The following is a 14,896-nucleotide window of genomic DNA, read 5'->3' as shown; positions in this document are numbered from 1 at the left end:
AGGAAACAATACAACCACCATCGCATAATAGACAACCTGAGAATTGATGCTTAGTCTTTGGAAAATATTATAAATAATTATCCTCTGGATAAGGAAATAGGTTTAAAATAAACAACATATAATCAGGGTTACAAAGCCCTTCCAGTTTCAACAGATGGGCTGACTATATGTTTGCGGTTATTAGATAGCAATAGGTCATTGAGAAGTGTAACAGATTATTACTCTGAGATGCTTTGAGGCTTCAAGTAGTCCGCAACTCCTTTACATCAAGTATTCTGGATCCCTCTACAAAGTCCTACACTCAGCATGGTTACATGCAGATTCATAAACGGGACTTTGTGGAGGGATCCAGAAAACTTGGGCATCTATCTTTGCACATTCCACTACATCTGGACTTATCTGCTCTTCCCTTTAACAGTAGGGTACATAGTGGTCAGGGGCTGCACTGAACTACGAGCGCAATGGACATGTAAGTAACACTGTCAATAATGTATGAGGTCAATAATGTAGAATATACAACACATATATAACACATTTTCTTATTTGACTAACACTGTGATTTAGATTGGTGCTATGCACTAATTAGGGTTTGGATCAGTTGTCATCTAATGCAGAACAGAGAGCTGAATGCCACAGAACAGGTAGTTAAATCTGTATCAAAAGTAGGTTGCCTTTATTAGAAGCTGGGAAACCAAAACATTATCAACATTGTTGTCAGTAATACCTTTTTTTTTTCCTCTCCAAAGACCACAATATTGCCATTATCATCATCATCATCACTTCTAATTGACCCCCCCCCCCCCCCCCACCACCCCACGACATGCAAAACAAATTGAATAGTTCAGCGTTCTTTTCCACAAAACTGACGCAAGCCTCTCCTGCGGTCCAGCTGTGTTCACACCATTGCTCACATTTACATTGCCAGTACAATTCAAGGTACATAGAAAAAAAACACTAGTCAATCAAATGAAAAATAATTTACAATGGAGGAAACAAAGTAGTGTTTCCCATAGCTTGGTAGGCTGTGCGCCTCGAGTGTGATGACAACATGGATCGGGCTGCATTGATCTTAGGGGGATATCATCAACCGAAAGAGCGCCCTCAACTCCAACAGTACCCTTAAGATCATACACTACTCACTAACAGAAAGCAAAGGAAATAGTCACGTGACACTGGACTCCTACAGACGCCTATGTCGTTCTAAGACATGGGTTTATCACACCCGCCGCAACACATACACATCCTACCCACACGCCTATTAAGCCTGAAGAAAGTGGCATCCTTACTAATCTGGCCAACAATGAAAATGATAGGGGGTTTTGAAGAGCAACTCCAATTTATTATAATAGGTAATTGCATTTCCCTAGAATTATGCATGATATTGAACTTATTTAAAGATTTGTAACAAATCAATGAATGCAAACATTTCAAAATTTTGTTAGCCACTAATTCCTGTGAAATAAGTTGCTTTCAGTTCATGTTAATTCATTTTTATTTCTTATACTATGCCTTTGAAGAGAAATTTGGAATAACTTGGAACAGCAACAAGCTTTGACGTCGATTCATATAATAATCTATGCAAAATCATTTTGATATTTAAGCAATGATAAGTTTATAATGTGGGCAATTCATGCATTACTTTCCCCGTACAATTTCACCCAGTGTTTGTAGCCCTCAGTTGATATAAAAACACCTAGCTGATGGCGTCCCCCACCCCAGTACGTTCCAGGGGTCCTCCAGAGGACACACCAGGTACAACAATCAGCCAGTTGGCGTGTGTGGTAGTAAAATAGAGTACACTAACCCACTGGAGCAGGGACATGTAAATGTGCTTTGGAACCAAAACACGAGTATTTCAAATGCGTTGGAAACATTTCAGAAATTGCAATCATTGGGAAACTTTTAATTGATGGGAAGCTTTGCTTTTGGATATTTATTTTGAACTGCTCAAATACTAGTCAGTATAAAAAAGACTGACTATCCGATAAGCTATACATGGCCTCAAATCCACCATTTTCCAGATCATCTATGGCTTTGGACGATCTACTCATACTCCAACATGTCTGATTACATTCTGGAGCCTCTCTTAAAGCGCTGCTCGCTGTCAACACCGCAAACTACTGTGCCCTGCACTTGCATAAAAGACAACCAAGATTTTAAGGCAAAAACTAAGATAGAGAAACCCTTAAAGAGTTATCTCTGGGGTAGAGACGGAGCTGCCCTTTTAGTTAAGATAGTTCCTTCCTGCACCTCAGAACCACATTAGAATTAACAATGCCTGGGTTGTCAAAATATAAATATATACACACACGCAATCATGATGTCCATGTAAAACCGAATGGGGATTTTTGGGGTCGATGGCCGTTTGACAGCGGTACCTGCAAACATGGCTAGATGAACAGTTTGGTTGTTAAGGACCTGGTGTGATGGCACATTGCCAGCTCCTGCCTTTAGAGTTGGATGAAAAAAATATAAAACAGGGAAATAAGAGAAAGGAGAGCGAGGGACGGGCGGTCCGGAGAGCTCCAGTCAGACACATTGGATAGGGTTCGAGTTTTCTCTTTAAAATCAAGATACATTTTATTTTTTTTCTTAAAAAACAAACATTACAAAAAAAAATCTGAAGAGAATTAGAACAATAAACCAAAAATAAAAAGTACGCGAAAAAAATAAAACATTCATTTTCTTCTGGACTGTCAAAAATAAACCAAAATAAAATAAAAACAGCTCGTTAATGTTTGATAATAAGAACAGAACAGGGATGCCTGGCGCAAAGGTATGAACGGTGAGAAGTTGCATTGGCCATGCAAGATAATGTATGTTGGGCTTTTAAAAACAACACACAACATTAACTAAGTTGGCTAAGCAGCAGACGAAAGCGACGTTAAAAAAAAAAAATAACTATCCACAAACACTTTGTAAAACGCGTACCCGAAAAATCACACATATCAAAAACGCACACATTCATATAGGCCGGGTATCCGTGGTGGATACCGCTGCAGCGCACCTCCCCCTCCCCCCACCGCCGTCTAACACAACTTTTAACCGTTACAAATCTACAAATGTTGCTGATTCACATGCAGCAGCAGCAGCAGCTAGTGGCTAACACAAGAGATGGCGCTCTACCCAACAAGCAGAGGGGCCAGGGAGCCTTAGATCACATGGGAAGTGGGGGGACCAAGGACCCCAATAGTCATCGGTCTCACCACGGTAATTCATTTATTTAAAAAAAAAAAAAACAATTTCATGGGTCCTGCTAAAAAAAATATTATATCATGAACCTACAATAGAAGAATCTGTAAGCGAGAAGAAATATAGTGTTAAAGCAAAACACACACGGGTCTAGGGCACTGCGTACTCGCCTTACTTAAGCCAAGTGGTGTCAGATCACGGGTTAAACCAGAACAAGGCCAGAAACTAACCAGAACAAATATTGAAAAGAAGAAAGCGTACACACAGCCACACCCAAGCCGGTGGAATCAAGCATTACTTAGGCAACGGCTCAGGACGGATCGCTAGCGATAGTAAGATGGAGGTGTAAAGTGTAACAGCATCTGAACGGCATCAGGGGCAGAGGGGAGGCCCTGTGGTAGGGGGAGAGCGGGGAGCTTTGACAAAATACAAAAGAGAGTAATAAAAAGCCTGTTTCGTTCGCAGCATGGTATCATGAGCGCACTGTCCTTAGCTACCATGGTCAGTTGTTTTTTTTTGCATACTCAGGATAATATTTTTTTGTTTCGTATTTTTTCTTTCCAGTAATAGTAGGAGGGAGAAGGGGGCAAAAAGTAGCATGAAGTCCAAACCATTGAGCCAGGCCACCACACACAAAACGGTTACGAAATAAGAAAGGAAAACCTCAACACAAAAGGGAACAAAAACAAAAACGTAAGGGAAGGAAAGGGGGGGGGGGGGGGGGTCAGGCTGAGAGGGGTTTGAGAAAAGGGAGGAGGGGGAGGTCTGGAGGGCGTAGTCGTCGGCTTCCTCTAGTCTTCTCCGGAGGGCGCCTCTTCTTCCGACCCGTCCTCCTCCTCGTCTTCCTCTTCGTCATCCTCTGCGTCGCCGGTGGCGGCGGCTGCTGCAGCGGCGGGCGCCGGGGCCTCCTTTGTCTTCTTGGGGGCCGGGGAGCTGGCCGGTTTCTTCTCCGCTGGCTTGGCCTTCACCACCTCCTCTTCCTCCTCCTCCTCTTCCTCCAGGGGGCTCTCAGGCTCCTCCTCTTCCTCCTCCTCATCCTCCTCCTCCTCTTTGGGCGAGCTCTTCTCCACGGCCTTGGCGCTGGGACGTCCCTTTCCCTTTCCCTTCAGGGGACTGGGGGTCACTGTGGGGAGACAGGGGAGACACACACATCAGCGGTTAGGGCGCAAACGATGTGCAACTCCCTCTCAGGGTTTCTTACAGCAGGGACCCCCTCTGCAGACCCTTGGATCAATCTGAGGCGTGCAGGAGAGCCTAGAACCGGACACTGCGTGGAAAAACAACATCGTAGACTACCTAGATATTTAGAAACATCCAAAGAGGAGCAGGAGGTGGCGACGGCCCAGGAGAAAGTTTTGGCAGACACAACAACAACAACGTACCGGTGGCCTTTAGCCGGGGCTTGGGGGACTTCTTCTCCTTCTTCTCGGGCCGGCCCCGTCGGATCACCTTCTTGCTCCTCTTCTTGGAGCGGCCGTAGTCGCTGTCGTCGTCGTCCTCCACCATGAAGTCCTCGTCGCTGCCCGACTCGTTGGCTGGGGGGGGAAGAGAAGGAGTGGTTATGTGCGATGCAATATATTAACTCAGTTTCACTATCCCCATGAAGCAGTGATAGGAGAAACGCATGGAGGTGTTCATGGAGTACAGAGTAGTAATAGTATAGTCAGGCTCTGCCATTATACTGGAAGACTTACTCCCTACGCTTTGGCAGATGATCGCCCAACTACAATCAACCAGTCGACGATTAAACCTTTAAATTCTCTTTAATATAATTGTGTATTCTCAGCCGTGTTCACTGCCATGTTGCGACACTATCCGAGAATGGACATGTTTTAAATATTGTAACCACATTTTTTGCTAGGACTAATAGCTTTATAAACTAAGTAACTCAATACAAACTACAAACGGCTGTTCGCTGCCGTCGTTAGACGAGGACATCATTGTGGGATACCCACTGGCACATTTAGACCCGTAGCTTGTTGCAAAGGGAGAGGTAAGGGGGGTGGGGTACCCTGTGGGTTGCAGTCTGCAACCTCCCCACTGGAGGGCACTAAACCCTACACACTGCACCTCATGTCTAGACCAGCGGTTCTCAATATCCAAGTTCACCTTGATGCAGTGGAACGATAAGATAAAGGACAGACAGCCATGGCATTTGTGGGCGCAGTTTGCACACACTCCTCACTCCGCTTCAATGTTTGACGTGCATCAAAGCTTGTGTGGCTCAATGTGTACAGTGTGTATGTGTGCGCAGTGTTTGTGTGTGTGCGTTGGTGCGTGTGTGGGACATACGGTCGTTGTAGGCCTCCTCCTGGTCCTCCTGCTCCTCGTCCTCGCTGCCCGCGTCCCCCAGTAGGATCTCCCTCTGTTTGGACACCGCCTTGGTCGCCGCCTGACGCACCGTGCGCACCTTGCGGCTCACCTCGCGGTCCTCGTCGCTGTCGTCTACACACACACACACACACACACACACACACACACACACACACACACACACACACACACACACACACACACACACACAAAATTAAGAAACAAGTCGTATTTCTGTTTTTTCCTATGGTTACACCGTATGCTGTTGACGCTTGATTTGCTTGGTTGGTTTGAGTTGTGAAACACTTTAACCTTTGGTAGCTGCTCCAATTTTCTACTTGGCTTTGGATAAAAGCATCTGCTAAAAGACTAGATGTAAATGTTGATGGTTGGAGGTGGTAGGGGTTGGCCTTTAGTTTCTGAAAATTAATTGCCAGGATGCCTGTACTGCTGATGGTGTGGAAGCCCGAAGGCAGAAACAAGGCCCAAACAATACCTTCTATTGACCCTTCACCAATTCTTAAATCACTGAATATAATGATGGAGCGACATTTTCATATAATATACACCATCCACGCTAATTGTTACTAAAATATCCGGTATGGAATCGACTCTTTCTGGGTAAGTACAGGCAGGGTGAGTCCCAACACACAGTAACAAGGTTGGAGGTTGACTTTACCTGCGGGCCGTTTCCTCTTCGGTGTCTTCTTGGCGGGTTTCTCGGGCTTGACCTTCTTTCCCTTCTTCCCTCGCTTCGCCTCATAGTCGCTGCCCCCGTCTTCTCCCTCTTCTCCGAATTCGTCCTCCTCCTCGCTGCCAAAGTCGTCTTGAGCGAGACAGGAACACATAACACAGCGTCATTCACGGGCTCCCTAGCCAGCCGGTGGTGGGCACCTGGACGTACGGCACAGACACCTGGGTGTATGGCCCCGACAACAGGGCACCGACACCTGGGCGTACATCCATTGGCTGGTAGCTTACCTGCGGAGTCGTTTTTGGATTTGGTGAGCTTCTCGTCAGACTCTTCGCTGCAAAGGAATCGTGCGAAACACACATAGATTAGGCATCTATTTTAAATCTTGCCCTACAGGGACAGATTTCAGAGGTCTTTTTTTTTATGACACACCCAATGCTGGTTGAAGTCGTGAACTGCGAAGAAAAGCGCAACTGAAGTATTTAGCTCCACGTCACCAGATCTAATAACGGTAGGAATTGTTTCTTTTTTTATATGCTTCCTACATCATCCTTTAATTATGTACATTTGTAGTTTCGAAAGAATTAAAAAAGATGGACCAAATATGGATACCTGATAATATGACCTAAACATAAATAAGTTTATGATACATAAATTCCTTCCCATCGAAAGGTCCCCTGTCCATCAAGAAGTGTTTTCTACTTTCCTTTTAAAATCAGGGTGTGTCACCCCCCATAATTGGGACACTCACCTGTCATCCTGCGAGTTCTTGGAGCGCTTGTGCTTGGGCTCGCGAGGGGGCGCGCGCACCTTCTTGGGCTTGTCCCCACCATAGTCCTCTTCTGCCACAAGGTCAAACCAGTTATTAGTAGGGAGACACATTACAGGCATCATGTTCCTCCCATGCTGTAGTGAATGCCCAGTGGCCCTTATATATATACCCCAGTTTTCAGATGACTTACCGGCATCAGACTCGTTGAACTGCGAGTAGTTCACCACTTTCCTGTTCCTGTGGAGAAAGTTCACATTAGACATGGACATGATTGACTGAATTACTACTACTACTACAGCAACTTGGTTGTCCAACCCACCATATCTATTTGCATTAAACCAGTATCTATGCTGGATTGTTTCTTTCAGAGAGACACCAGTATCTATACTGGTGTGTTTCTTACAGAAGGAGCCCCCAACCCGTTCAGGCTTTAGTGTTCACTCGGTTGCTCATCTCCAGTTTCCAGCACTCATTTGGTAGAGTGTTTGAGCCGAGCTTCAGGTGACAAACCGCCGACCACATGACCTGGTGCTCGGTAGAAACCAACACCTATCCACAGCCAGTGAGGGATAGCATGCGTATGCGTGCAGCACTGAATCCACGACTAGCTGTCGAATGTGAAATTGGCAGGGCAACCATGTTAAGCAGGGGGAAGTGGGGAACCCAAACCCCGTTGCGTCTTCAAGCGTGTGTGCAGCATTAGCAGCTGCATTCCAAGAGCATTGTCTGAGATAGCAATTACCTCAAGACCCTCAGAAGATGGTGTAGAGGGGGCCCTAAAACTAGTTTACAAGCGCTAGGATTACAAGAGCAGGGGCATGTGCAGAAAACACACTGAAGGCCGCATGCACATAAGAAAAAAAGAAAAAAAGGGCGTTTAACGGCTCGCTGGACGGTTCAGTCCTTCGAATAAACTGTGGATACATCGTGCATCTAAACACCCAGGAAAATATTGGGCTGATGCACGCAGATGTACAGATCTGTAAAGAGGGAGTTGTGCGTAAACCAGTAGCACGTTTGATGCGGATTTGAATGGGAACGCCGAGAAATTGGGACGCGCGCAATACCTGGAGGAACCGGAGGGGAGGAACCAGAGGGAGGGGGTCTGACCGACACTTTGTTGCCGCGTCACGATCGAGTAAAAAATAAACGATTGTTTGTGGACGTGATCCAACACAACACGTACAAACGATTCGCATATTATAAAACGTTTGGGTTAATGATTAAGAAGGGGGATGGTGGTTTGTGTGAACCTCTGTGTGCGGGGGGGGGGGGGGGGGGGGGACGCGGGGGGGGACTCGGTGAGGCTCTCCGCCCTCCTCTGACATCACCCAGCAGGGTTCATTTATTAAAATGTAGCCGAGCTCTTCGCTTTTACTACAGTGTCGCCATTTGGAAACCATCAGTCCATCGCAGACCTCAATTACCATATTCATAAATCGGCGCTGTAATTTATTGACTGTATGCATACACGCATACATTCCAGTCCGGTTGCTAAACCAGATCCAAACCACCAGGCCGACGACCTGCCCTCCATTCCTGCTTTTTATTAGCGATCCAGAGCCTTCCAGTGGATGAATGGGGAAGGGAGCCATGATCGGATTCTTAGTCTAGTCTTCTGGCATAGATAAAATACCAGGCCTAGCACGATCGAGCCTTAGAATAAAACCAGTGAACCACATTTGAATCCCAGCGCCATTCTTTTATGGCTAAAATATAAGACAATGCACGACACGGCGGTGCGCTCTTGGCGTTATCCACATTTCAACAGAACACTCAGAGATATGGCGATCCCTCCACCTCGCTGGGGTCCATGTTAGGATCGGCGTGCATGGTCCGAAACGCACACGTTTGCATGCATCTTTCATGAAAAAAACAATTGGTTATGAGAACACGGCGGTGGAGACACGGAGGTATTAGTCTGCAATGCGTGCGTAAAACGTGCAGCCACGGCGGGCGACATGTTAGGCAGAACGTACCTCACTGGTCTGGACATTTTGCAGGAATACTGTGGAGGTTAAGAATGTAAGAAAGGGAGAAGAAGCCAAGGGAAATGCAAAACAAAAATATTTCCACTCTGCAACTCCGATGGGTGCGAGGAGGCGCACGACTCCGCGCCCGGGCTAGTGCGTACAACTAGAATTAGGGGAGCGATTTGTCTTCCACACGCGATTTTTGTAAAAATGTTACCTTCAGCTACTCAAAATGGTGAATAAAACAAACTGAAACTGCAGCCTGTGTGCAACCGAACCCGCGGCCTTGGGGTGGGTCCTTTGTGTGGAGAACCGCCCAGCGCGGAGGGTGAGAGGAGCAGCTCGGAGGACGAGTGCTTCCATTGGCCCATTTCAAATATCCTCCCCTCTCCTATTGGTGCGACGCACCGCTCGTCATGTCATGCTGTAGCCTGTTTACCCTCCCCCCCTAAGCACTGTAGGTAGAGGGCGCACTGTTGAGAAAACAAAAAGAGGCCCTCAATGTGCATGCAAAGATTTAGTTTGGGCCCCAAAAGACCAAAAAGGAAACACTATGAACGCAAGCCACATATAACACGAGGGTCCACTTCTGTGTCTTACATGGCAGGGTATTGGTGTTGCGGCATGAGATGCAGGTATCAGGTCTCCACAGACCACCATGTGGAACCTCCTATGTAGTGTGTACTATATAGGCCCCTGCACAGCCACAACCCCACTCTAGCCTCGGGGTACATGCTTAGTACGTCTTAATACAGGTTGGGTTTTTACAGATGTCATTATAACCCAATTGACTTCCACGTTCATGAATCATTCTGTTTTAAGACTATATATTGAACACAGGACCGGGGTTGATCTCATCCACTGATCTGACCCTCACCCCCAAAGACAGACCAAATACCCATATCCAAATTTTGTCCACTGTAATCAGTTGAAGATAATCTTGGCAGGAATGTGCGTTGCAAAATGTCAACTGGTGAGGCTGATGGGTATGTCTCTGAGATGAAACCGAACTGAAGCGCCAACCAATACTCCCTGTAATGGGCATTCATTTCAATTGGGAAACAGTTTTTTTTATTGTCATCACCATACAATGGGCTAGATGGGACATAAAACCACTGGGGGCTTTGCCCAATAGTTAGTAGGGGGGCGGGGGGGGGGGGGGGGTATATGTCTTATCTAACCATTTAATGCAATTTGTGGATGCCCAGGGGGGTACAAAAGGTTCCCTCCGGACCAAAGTACTACTACCTCTGCCAACAGTAGAACAAGGACTTGAACAAACACACGTCTGTCGAGTAGACTGGGGTTAAAAGGGTTGATACAACACACACATTGGGCACATGTCGTGTTATTGTTCTACACAACACATTCTCCTGGTTGAGAGTTTCAGTTAATTCAGGGGGCTTTGTGTGAGAGTAATCTTTGTTTTGTTAGGCTTATTGAATGGGAGGTCCACCCACACGTCCGATGAGCTGAAGTGGGCTCTGTCAAACTGCAGGATTAAGGACTTCATTGGAATGTGAGCAATGTTCTGCGTGTAATGTCTTTGTATTCAGACATGTATTAATTAATGCAAATATACCGTAACCTAGGCAAATGCTAACTTTTGGGCCACATTTCACCGTACAAATGGCAGTATCAAACACAATCTGTTCCTTCCAATATTGGTATATTTATTTGCGAATTAATTACAAAGAATATATAATTTCTTTCAATTAAGATATTTATCAACTTCATCCATTTGGAAATTCCCCAAACATATTTCAGCTGGTCAGTGATGTGAGGACATCCACACAAAATAAGTTTGAAGGTCAAACATTTGATGTTTTTTTCTTAATATTTCATATATTATTAAGTGCTATTAGGTTATGAATCACCAGGGTTATTTTAGTTAACAGAATGTTGGCAAGCAAAAATGGAGGCAACTTTGCCTCCATTTTTCTGCCGGGACCCGGCAGATGTGATGGCATGCTGCTCCTCTCGGGCTGATCATCTGGCACAGAGACCGGTACCAGGCCCACTGTGATGCCACTGCTGGGTTGAAAACAATTCTGTGTCAACTCAATTTTATTTGTACAGCCCTGATTCACTTCCCTCTTGAGCCCATCCTGAGCTCACAAGTTCACTATCTCATATGTCTTAGCTCACAAGTTCACGTTCACTATCTCATATCTCTTAGCTCAGAAGTTCACATACACTTTCTATCTGCAGTCTGGCCCAGTACAGGATAAAAGCCTCTCCCAGAAATTAACAATTGGTGATCTGTGGAATTTAAAAGACAATGGCGATGCTTGAGGAAAGTGGAGGTACCGGAAGAGCAATCAAAACAGTTTGATCCCAAACAGAATGAAGAATGATGTTAAAAGATGAACCGAAACCTGGGCCGGAAGCTTCTCTCAGAGGAGGATAAGGTTTGCGTGACTTTCAACCGAATTTCTCAAGAGTGAGGAGAGCACGAGCAAACATAGTTGTGGATTCTGATTGGCTGGGATTTGTTTCACCAACGTAAAGCTGTGAAATCAATTGCTATCTATTCAGGCCAGGCAGATAATCAGTTCAAAACACAAAACTGAATATATCTGGGTGTGCTCAGAACTCTACTTGATCACTGGTACACCTTCAAACTCCTCAACCCAAACCATCTTGAAAGAGGGATGCCCAATCTCTAGAGATGGCTAGGAGTACAATAGGTTATTCAAGGGGCAGACATTTAATGTTGATAAAACCCTTTCAAATTAAAATAAACAAAAATTAAATAAAACAAAGGATATAGAATAGCCTTTAACAAGTGTACTGTGATTAAATCCGGTCTTTAGGCTAGCCTAGTGGGAATGATTTATTTATCCAGCCACACGGTGGTGTGGTCATCTTCTGTCTTTACTCTTTCTTCTTATTCATCCCTCTCTCAATGCTGCTTCCAGAGCGGTATAGACTTCTGTATCCTCGCTCTCAGAGATGATGTTGGAATGAAAATCAGTTATGTTGCCATGGCAACGGGGGAAGTGAGTTTATCCTCTCTCTCTCTCTCTCTCTTTCCATTTCATGCCTCTGGATTCACTCCATAGGCATCATCATCACATCCCAGCTATTGCCTAGCATAGAAAAAACGAAATTACACAATGCCTGTATCTGTGGATTTTTTTTCCATTCGTAAATTAATACACAAACATACATACACAAATGCAGAAGGATACCTAACTAGGTACCAGAGGTAAAGGAGTAACGTACAGAGTGTCTTATAGCCATGTGGATCGCACGCACGTACGCTCGCATGTACGCATGTACGACACACACACGCATACATTTACACACTCAGTATCTCTCTCTCTCTTTGTGTCTGTCAGTCTGTCAGTCTGTCAAGCAGTGGCACATACCCCTGTGGTCGGTGCCATCCACTACACTCTGGAGACACATGATTATGGCGTGGACATGGTGGAAATGTGGCCCTTGTTGAGGTACATTGTCAACGTTGAGGGGTTCTTTTGTTTTTACCTTTTTTTTCCCCGTGGCAGGACTTATTTCACAAAGTAAGGGGCTGAGGTCTTGTGCCTCCAGCCCAGACCTAGAGAGAGGGGATTCAATGGAAACCACCGACCAATTCTATGCATGCTGTAACCCTACTACATCTAGAATCCAACAGCTTGGCTTTGGGAATTACAAACATAGATTGAAAAAAACAATTACTGGGAATCACAGGACAGTGGGGAAAATACAGCAAATAATGACAGGACTATTAATCAATCATGTTATGTGTTTTATAGCAGTGTGAAGGTAATTTGGCGTGCATAATGAATTGAGCCTAGCCCTCACCATGTGTATTACTGTATGGGGTATGTGTGTATGGAACAGGGCCATGGTGTGGAGGCTTGCTGAGGATGATGCTGTGTGTTAGCAAGCGCATCACGGGGAACGTGTAGAAGGTGTCAGTGTGGTGACAGCGTAGAGGCGATGTACCTGGCAGACAGAGGTGTCTGCAGCGCTGGCTGCTGCCAGCTCTTGAGAGCAGTGTGAGGGAATAATTGGTAAAGGCCTCCTCATCTCAGGCACAGTTCAGTATTACAGGTTGCGGTCTTCCTGCCATCGGGGATTGGCTTCAACCCGGCACTGGGGTATTCTCAAACAGTGATTCCCAACCAAACCTGTTAGAAAAGGATAAAAAATAAAAGATATAGGCCTATATATATTATTTTTCCATATCATATTGTATAACTTAGGCTATACGAGGGATGTTATTTCCTTCAACACATTGGCATAGAATCGATCAATGTGCAACTTAGACACTGTAGATTAAGCACTGGAAATGCCCTGTCTTTGCAATACTTTTGTGTTTATTGAACTCTCAGGTGACTTTTCTGTGTTCCTCAAGCATTTCATTGCTTTGGCTTTAAATGTTGCGAATATGGCAAATAACTATCTTGAAAAACAGCCACATCCTTTGTTTAATAATGATGCATCTTAAAACTGCGGCATTAAAATTGACAACCGGTCCTCCAAATTTTTGATTGAATATGCCGGTCCTTGGAACAAAAACGGTTGGGAAGTCCTCTTGTCTAGAAGGTTTCCCCTCATTAGGAAATACCGCTGGACTGTGGCAACTAGTGAGGTTGCGATTGTTTTCTCACTGATACCTGGGGCCTCATGTACTAAGGTTGCGTACGCACAAAAACGTGGCGTACGTCCTTTTCCACGCTCACGTTCAGATCAAAACGTGAAATGACCGTAAAAATGTGCGGTCCCCACGCCAGCTCCAGAGCTGTCGTACGCACGTTTCTACAGCTATTGTTCCTTTGGCGACACTTAGAGGTGACGCTGGGAAACTGGGAAAAAAGGTGAAAACAATGACTCAGAGTGATTTGCACATCAGAGACACACTAATGAACAATTAACAGACCTTGCAATTATATGGGTGGCTATAAAAGCATGCGCAATGGATGAAGATTTTTTTAAAAAAATGGCTGCGTTAGCGTCAGAGGACATCGCAAATGGTCAAATCCGAAGGACGCTGGAGACGCCGGGGCCGACGGAGCAATCCGTGCCCTCTCCTTGCTTGTCTATTCAAAAATAAAAAATTAAAGTTGATAAACACGAGTCAAAGTATTTAATATCCTGGCATCTTTACGCACGACTTATGTGTATTGCAAGCAGCCAATTGTATGACCAGTATAATTACAGCATTTATGACTTCAGCATATTTACCTTGGGGATGATCGGTGTCCCCTTCATGGGCTCCCACCACTCCGGTGAGAGCTGTGTCACCGATCAAAGCGGCCACTCTCAAATCGAAGGGGGAGAGTTCCCCCACTCCCGTCCCCCCACCTGTTGCGGTCACGCTTCGGCGGTGGGCAGAAACCCTCCGCTTCACCTCCACCTTGAGGTCTGACCACTTTTTTTTAATTTCAGAGTGTGTGCGCTGCTGAGACCCCACTGCATTGACGGCCTCGCAAACACACTCCCACTCACTTCTCTTTTGTTTTGCATTTATCCCTGTTGACAGGGTTCCAATAGCATATGCTTGCGCATTTCTACCTCGTGGAGCAAAATCTCGAGCTCAGACTCCGTGAAGTTTCGTTTTTTGCCTCTGTTCATGGTGCCAGGTGATCGGATTAAGAGGTGAATCTCAGGTCCAGAGGCCTATTTAAATGAAATTGCATATTTAAATGAGGGCGTGGACAGGGAGGAGTTTGGCACCTCGGCATGTGCGCTCAATTCCACGTTGATCGAGATGTACAAAAGAAACGTGCTTGGATCCATGCGTTCGCACACTTTGATACATCTGAATTTATTTGTGCGTAAGACAGTTTCTGGGTTTTGGCGTACGCCAAGTTTCAGTATGAAATCCACGCAAGTCTTAGTACATGAGGCCCCTGGACGTTCCTCTCCTGGGGCCTCATGTACTAAGACTTGCGTGGATTTCATACTGAAACTTGGCGTACGCCAAAACCCAGAAACTGT

The 14,896-nt window shown here is 45.5% G+C and overlaps 1 protein-coding gene across 2 annotated transcripts; it reads right to left on the bottom strand.

Annotated features, from left to right (window-relative positions):
- Nucleotides 1–645: 645 nt before the first annotated feature.
- Nucleotides 646–9,268, bottom strand: nucks1a (nuclear casein kinase and cyclin-dependent kinase substrate 1a). 2 transcript variants are annotated; one of them, XM_060063358.1, is made up of 8 exons: nucleotides 8,951–9,268; nucleotides 7,162–7,208; nucleotides 6,951–7,041; nucleotides 6,487–6,533; nucleotides 6,185–6,331; nucleotides 5,485–5,637; nucleotides 4,575–4,727; nucleotides 646–4,315 (listed from the first exon to the last, which is right to left on the bottom strand). In XM_060063358.1, the coding sequence occupies exons 1-8, from the start codon at nucleotides 8,965–8,967 to the stop codon at nucleotides 3,984–3,986; spliced, it is 987 nt and encodes a 328-aa protein (XP_059919341.1). In that variant the 5' UTR covers nucleotides 8,968–9,268; the 3' UTR covers nucleotides 646–3,983. The 2 variants fall into 2 exon arrangements, with proteins under 2 accessions (XP_059919341.1, XP_059919347.1); XM_060063364.1 differs by having other exon boundaries at nucleotides 6,951–7,038.
- Nucleotides 9,269–14,896: the final 5,628 nt, after the last annotated feature.

This window comes from Gadus macrocephalus, chromosome 1 (genome assembly GCF_031168955.1).
Source record: "Gadus macrocephalus chromosome 1, ASM3116895v1".
NCBI lineage: Eukaryota > Metazoa > Chordata > Actinopteri > Gadiformes > Gadidae > Gadus > Gadus macrocephalus.
This window is presented reverse-complemented; position numbering and strand designations above follow the sequence as displayed.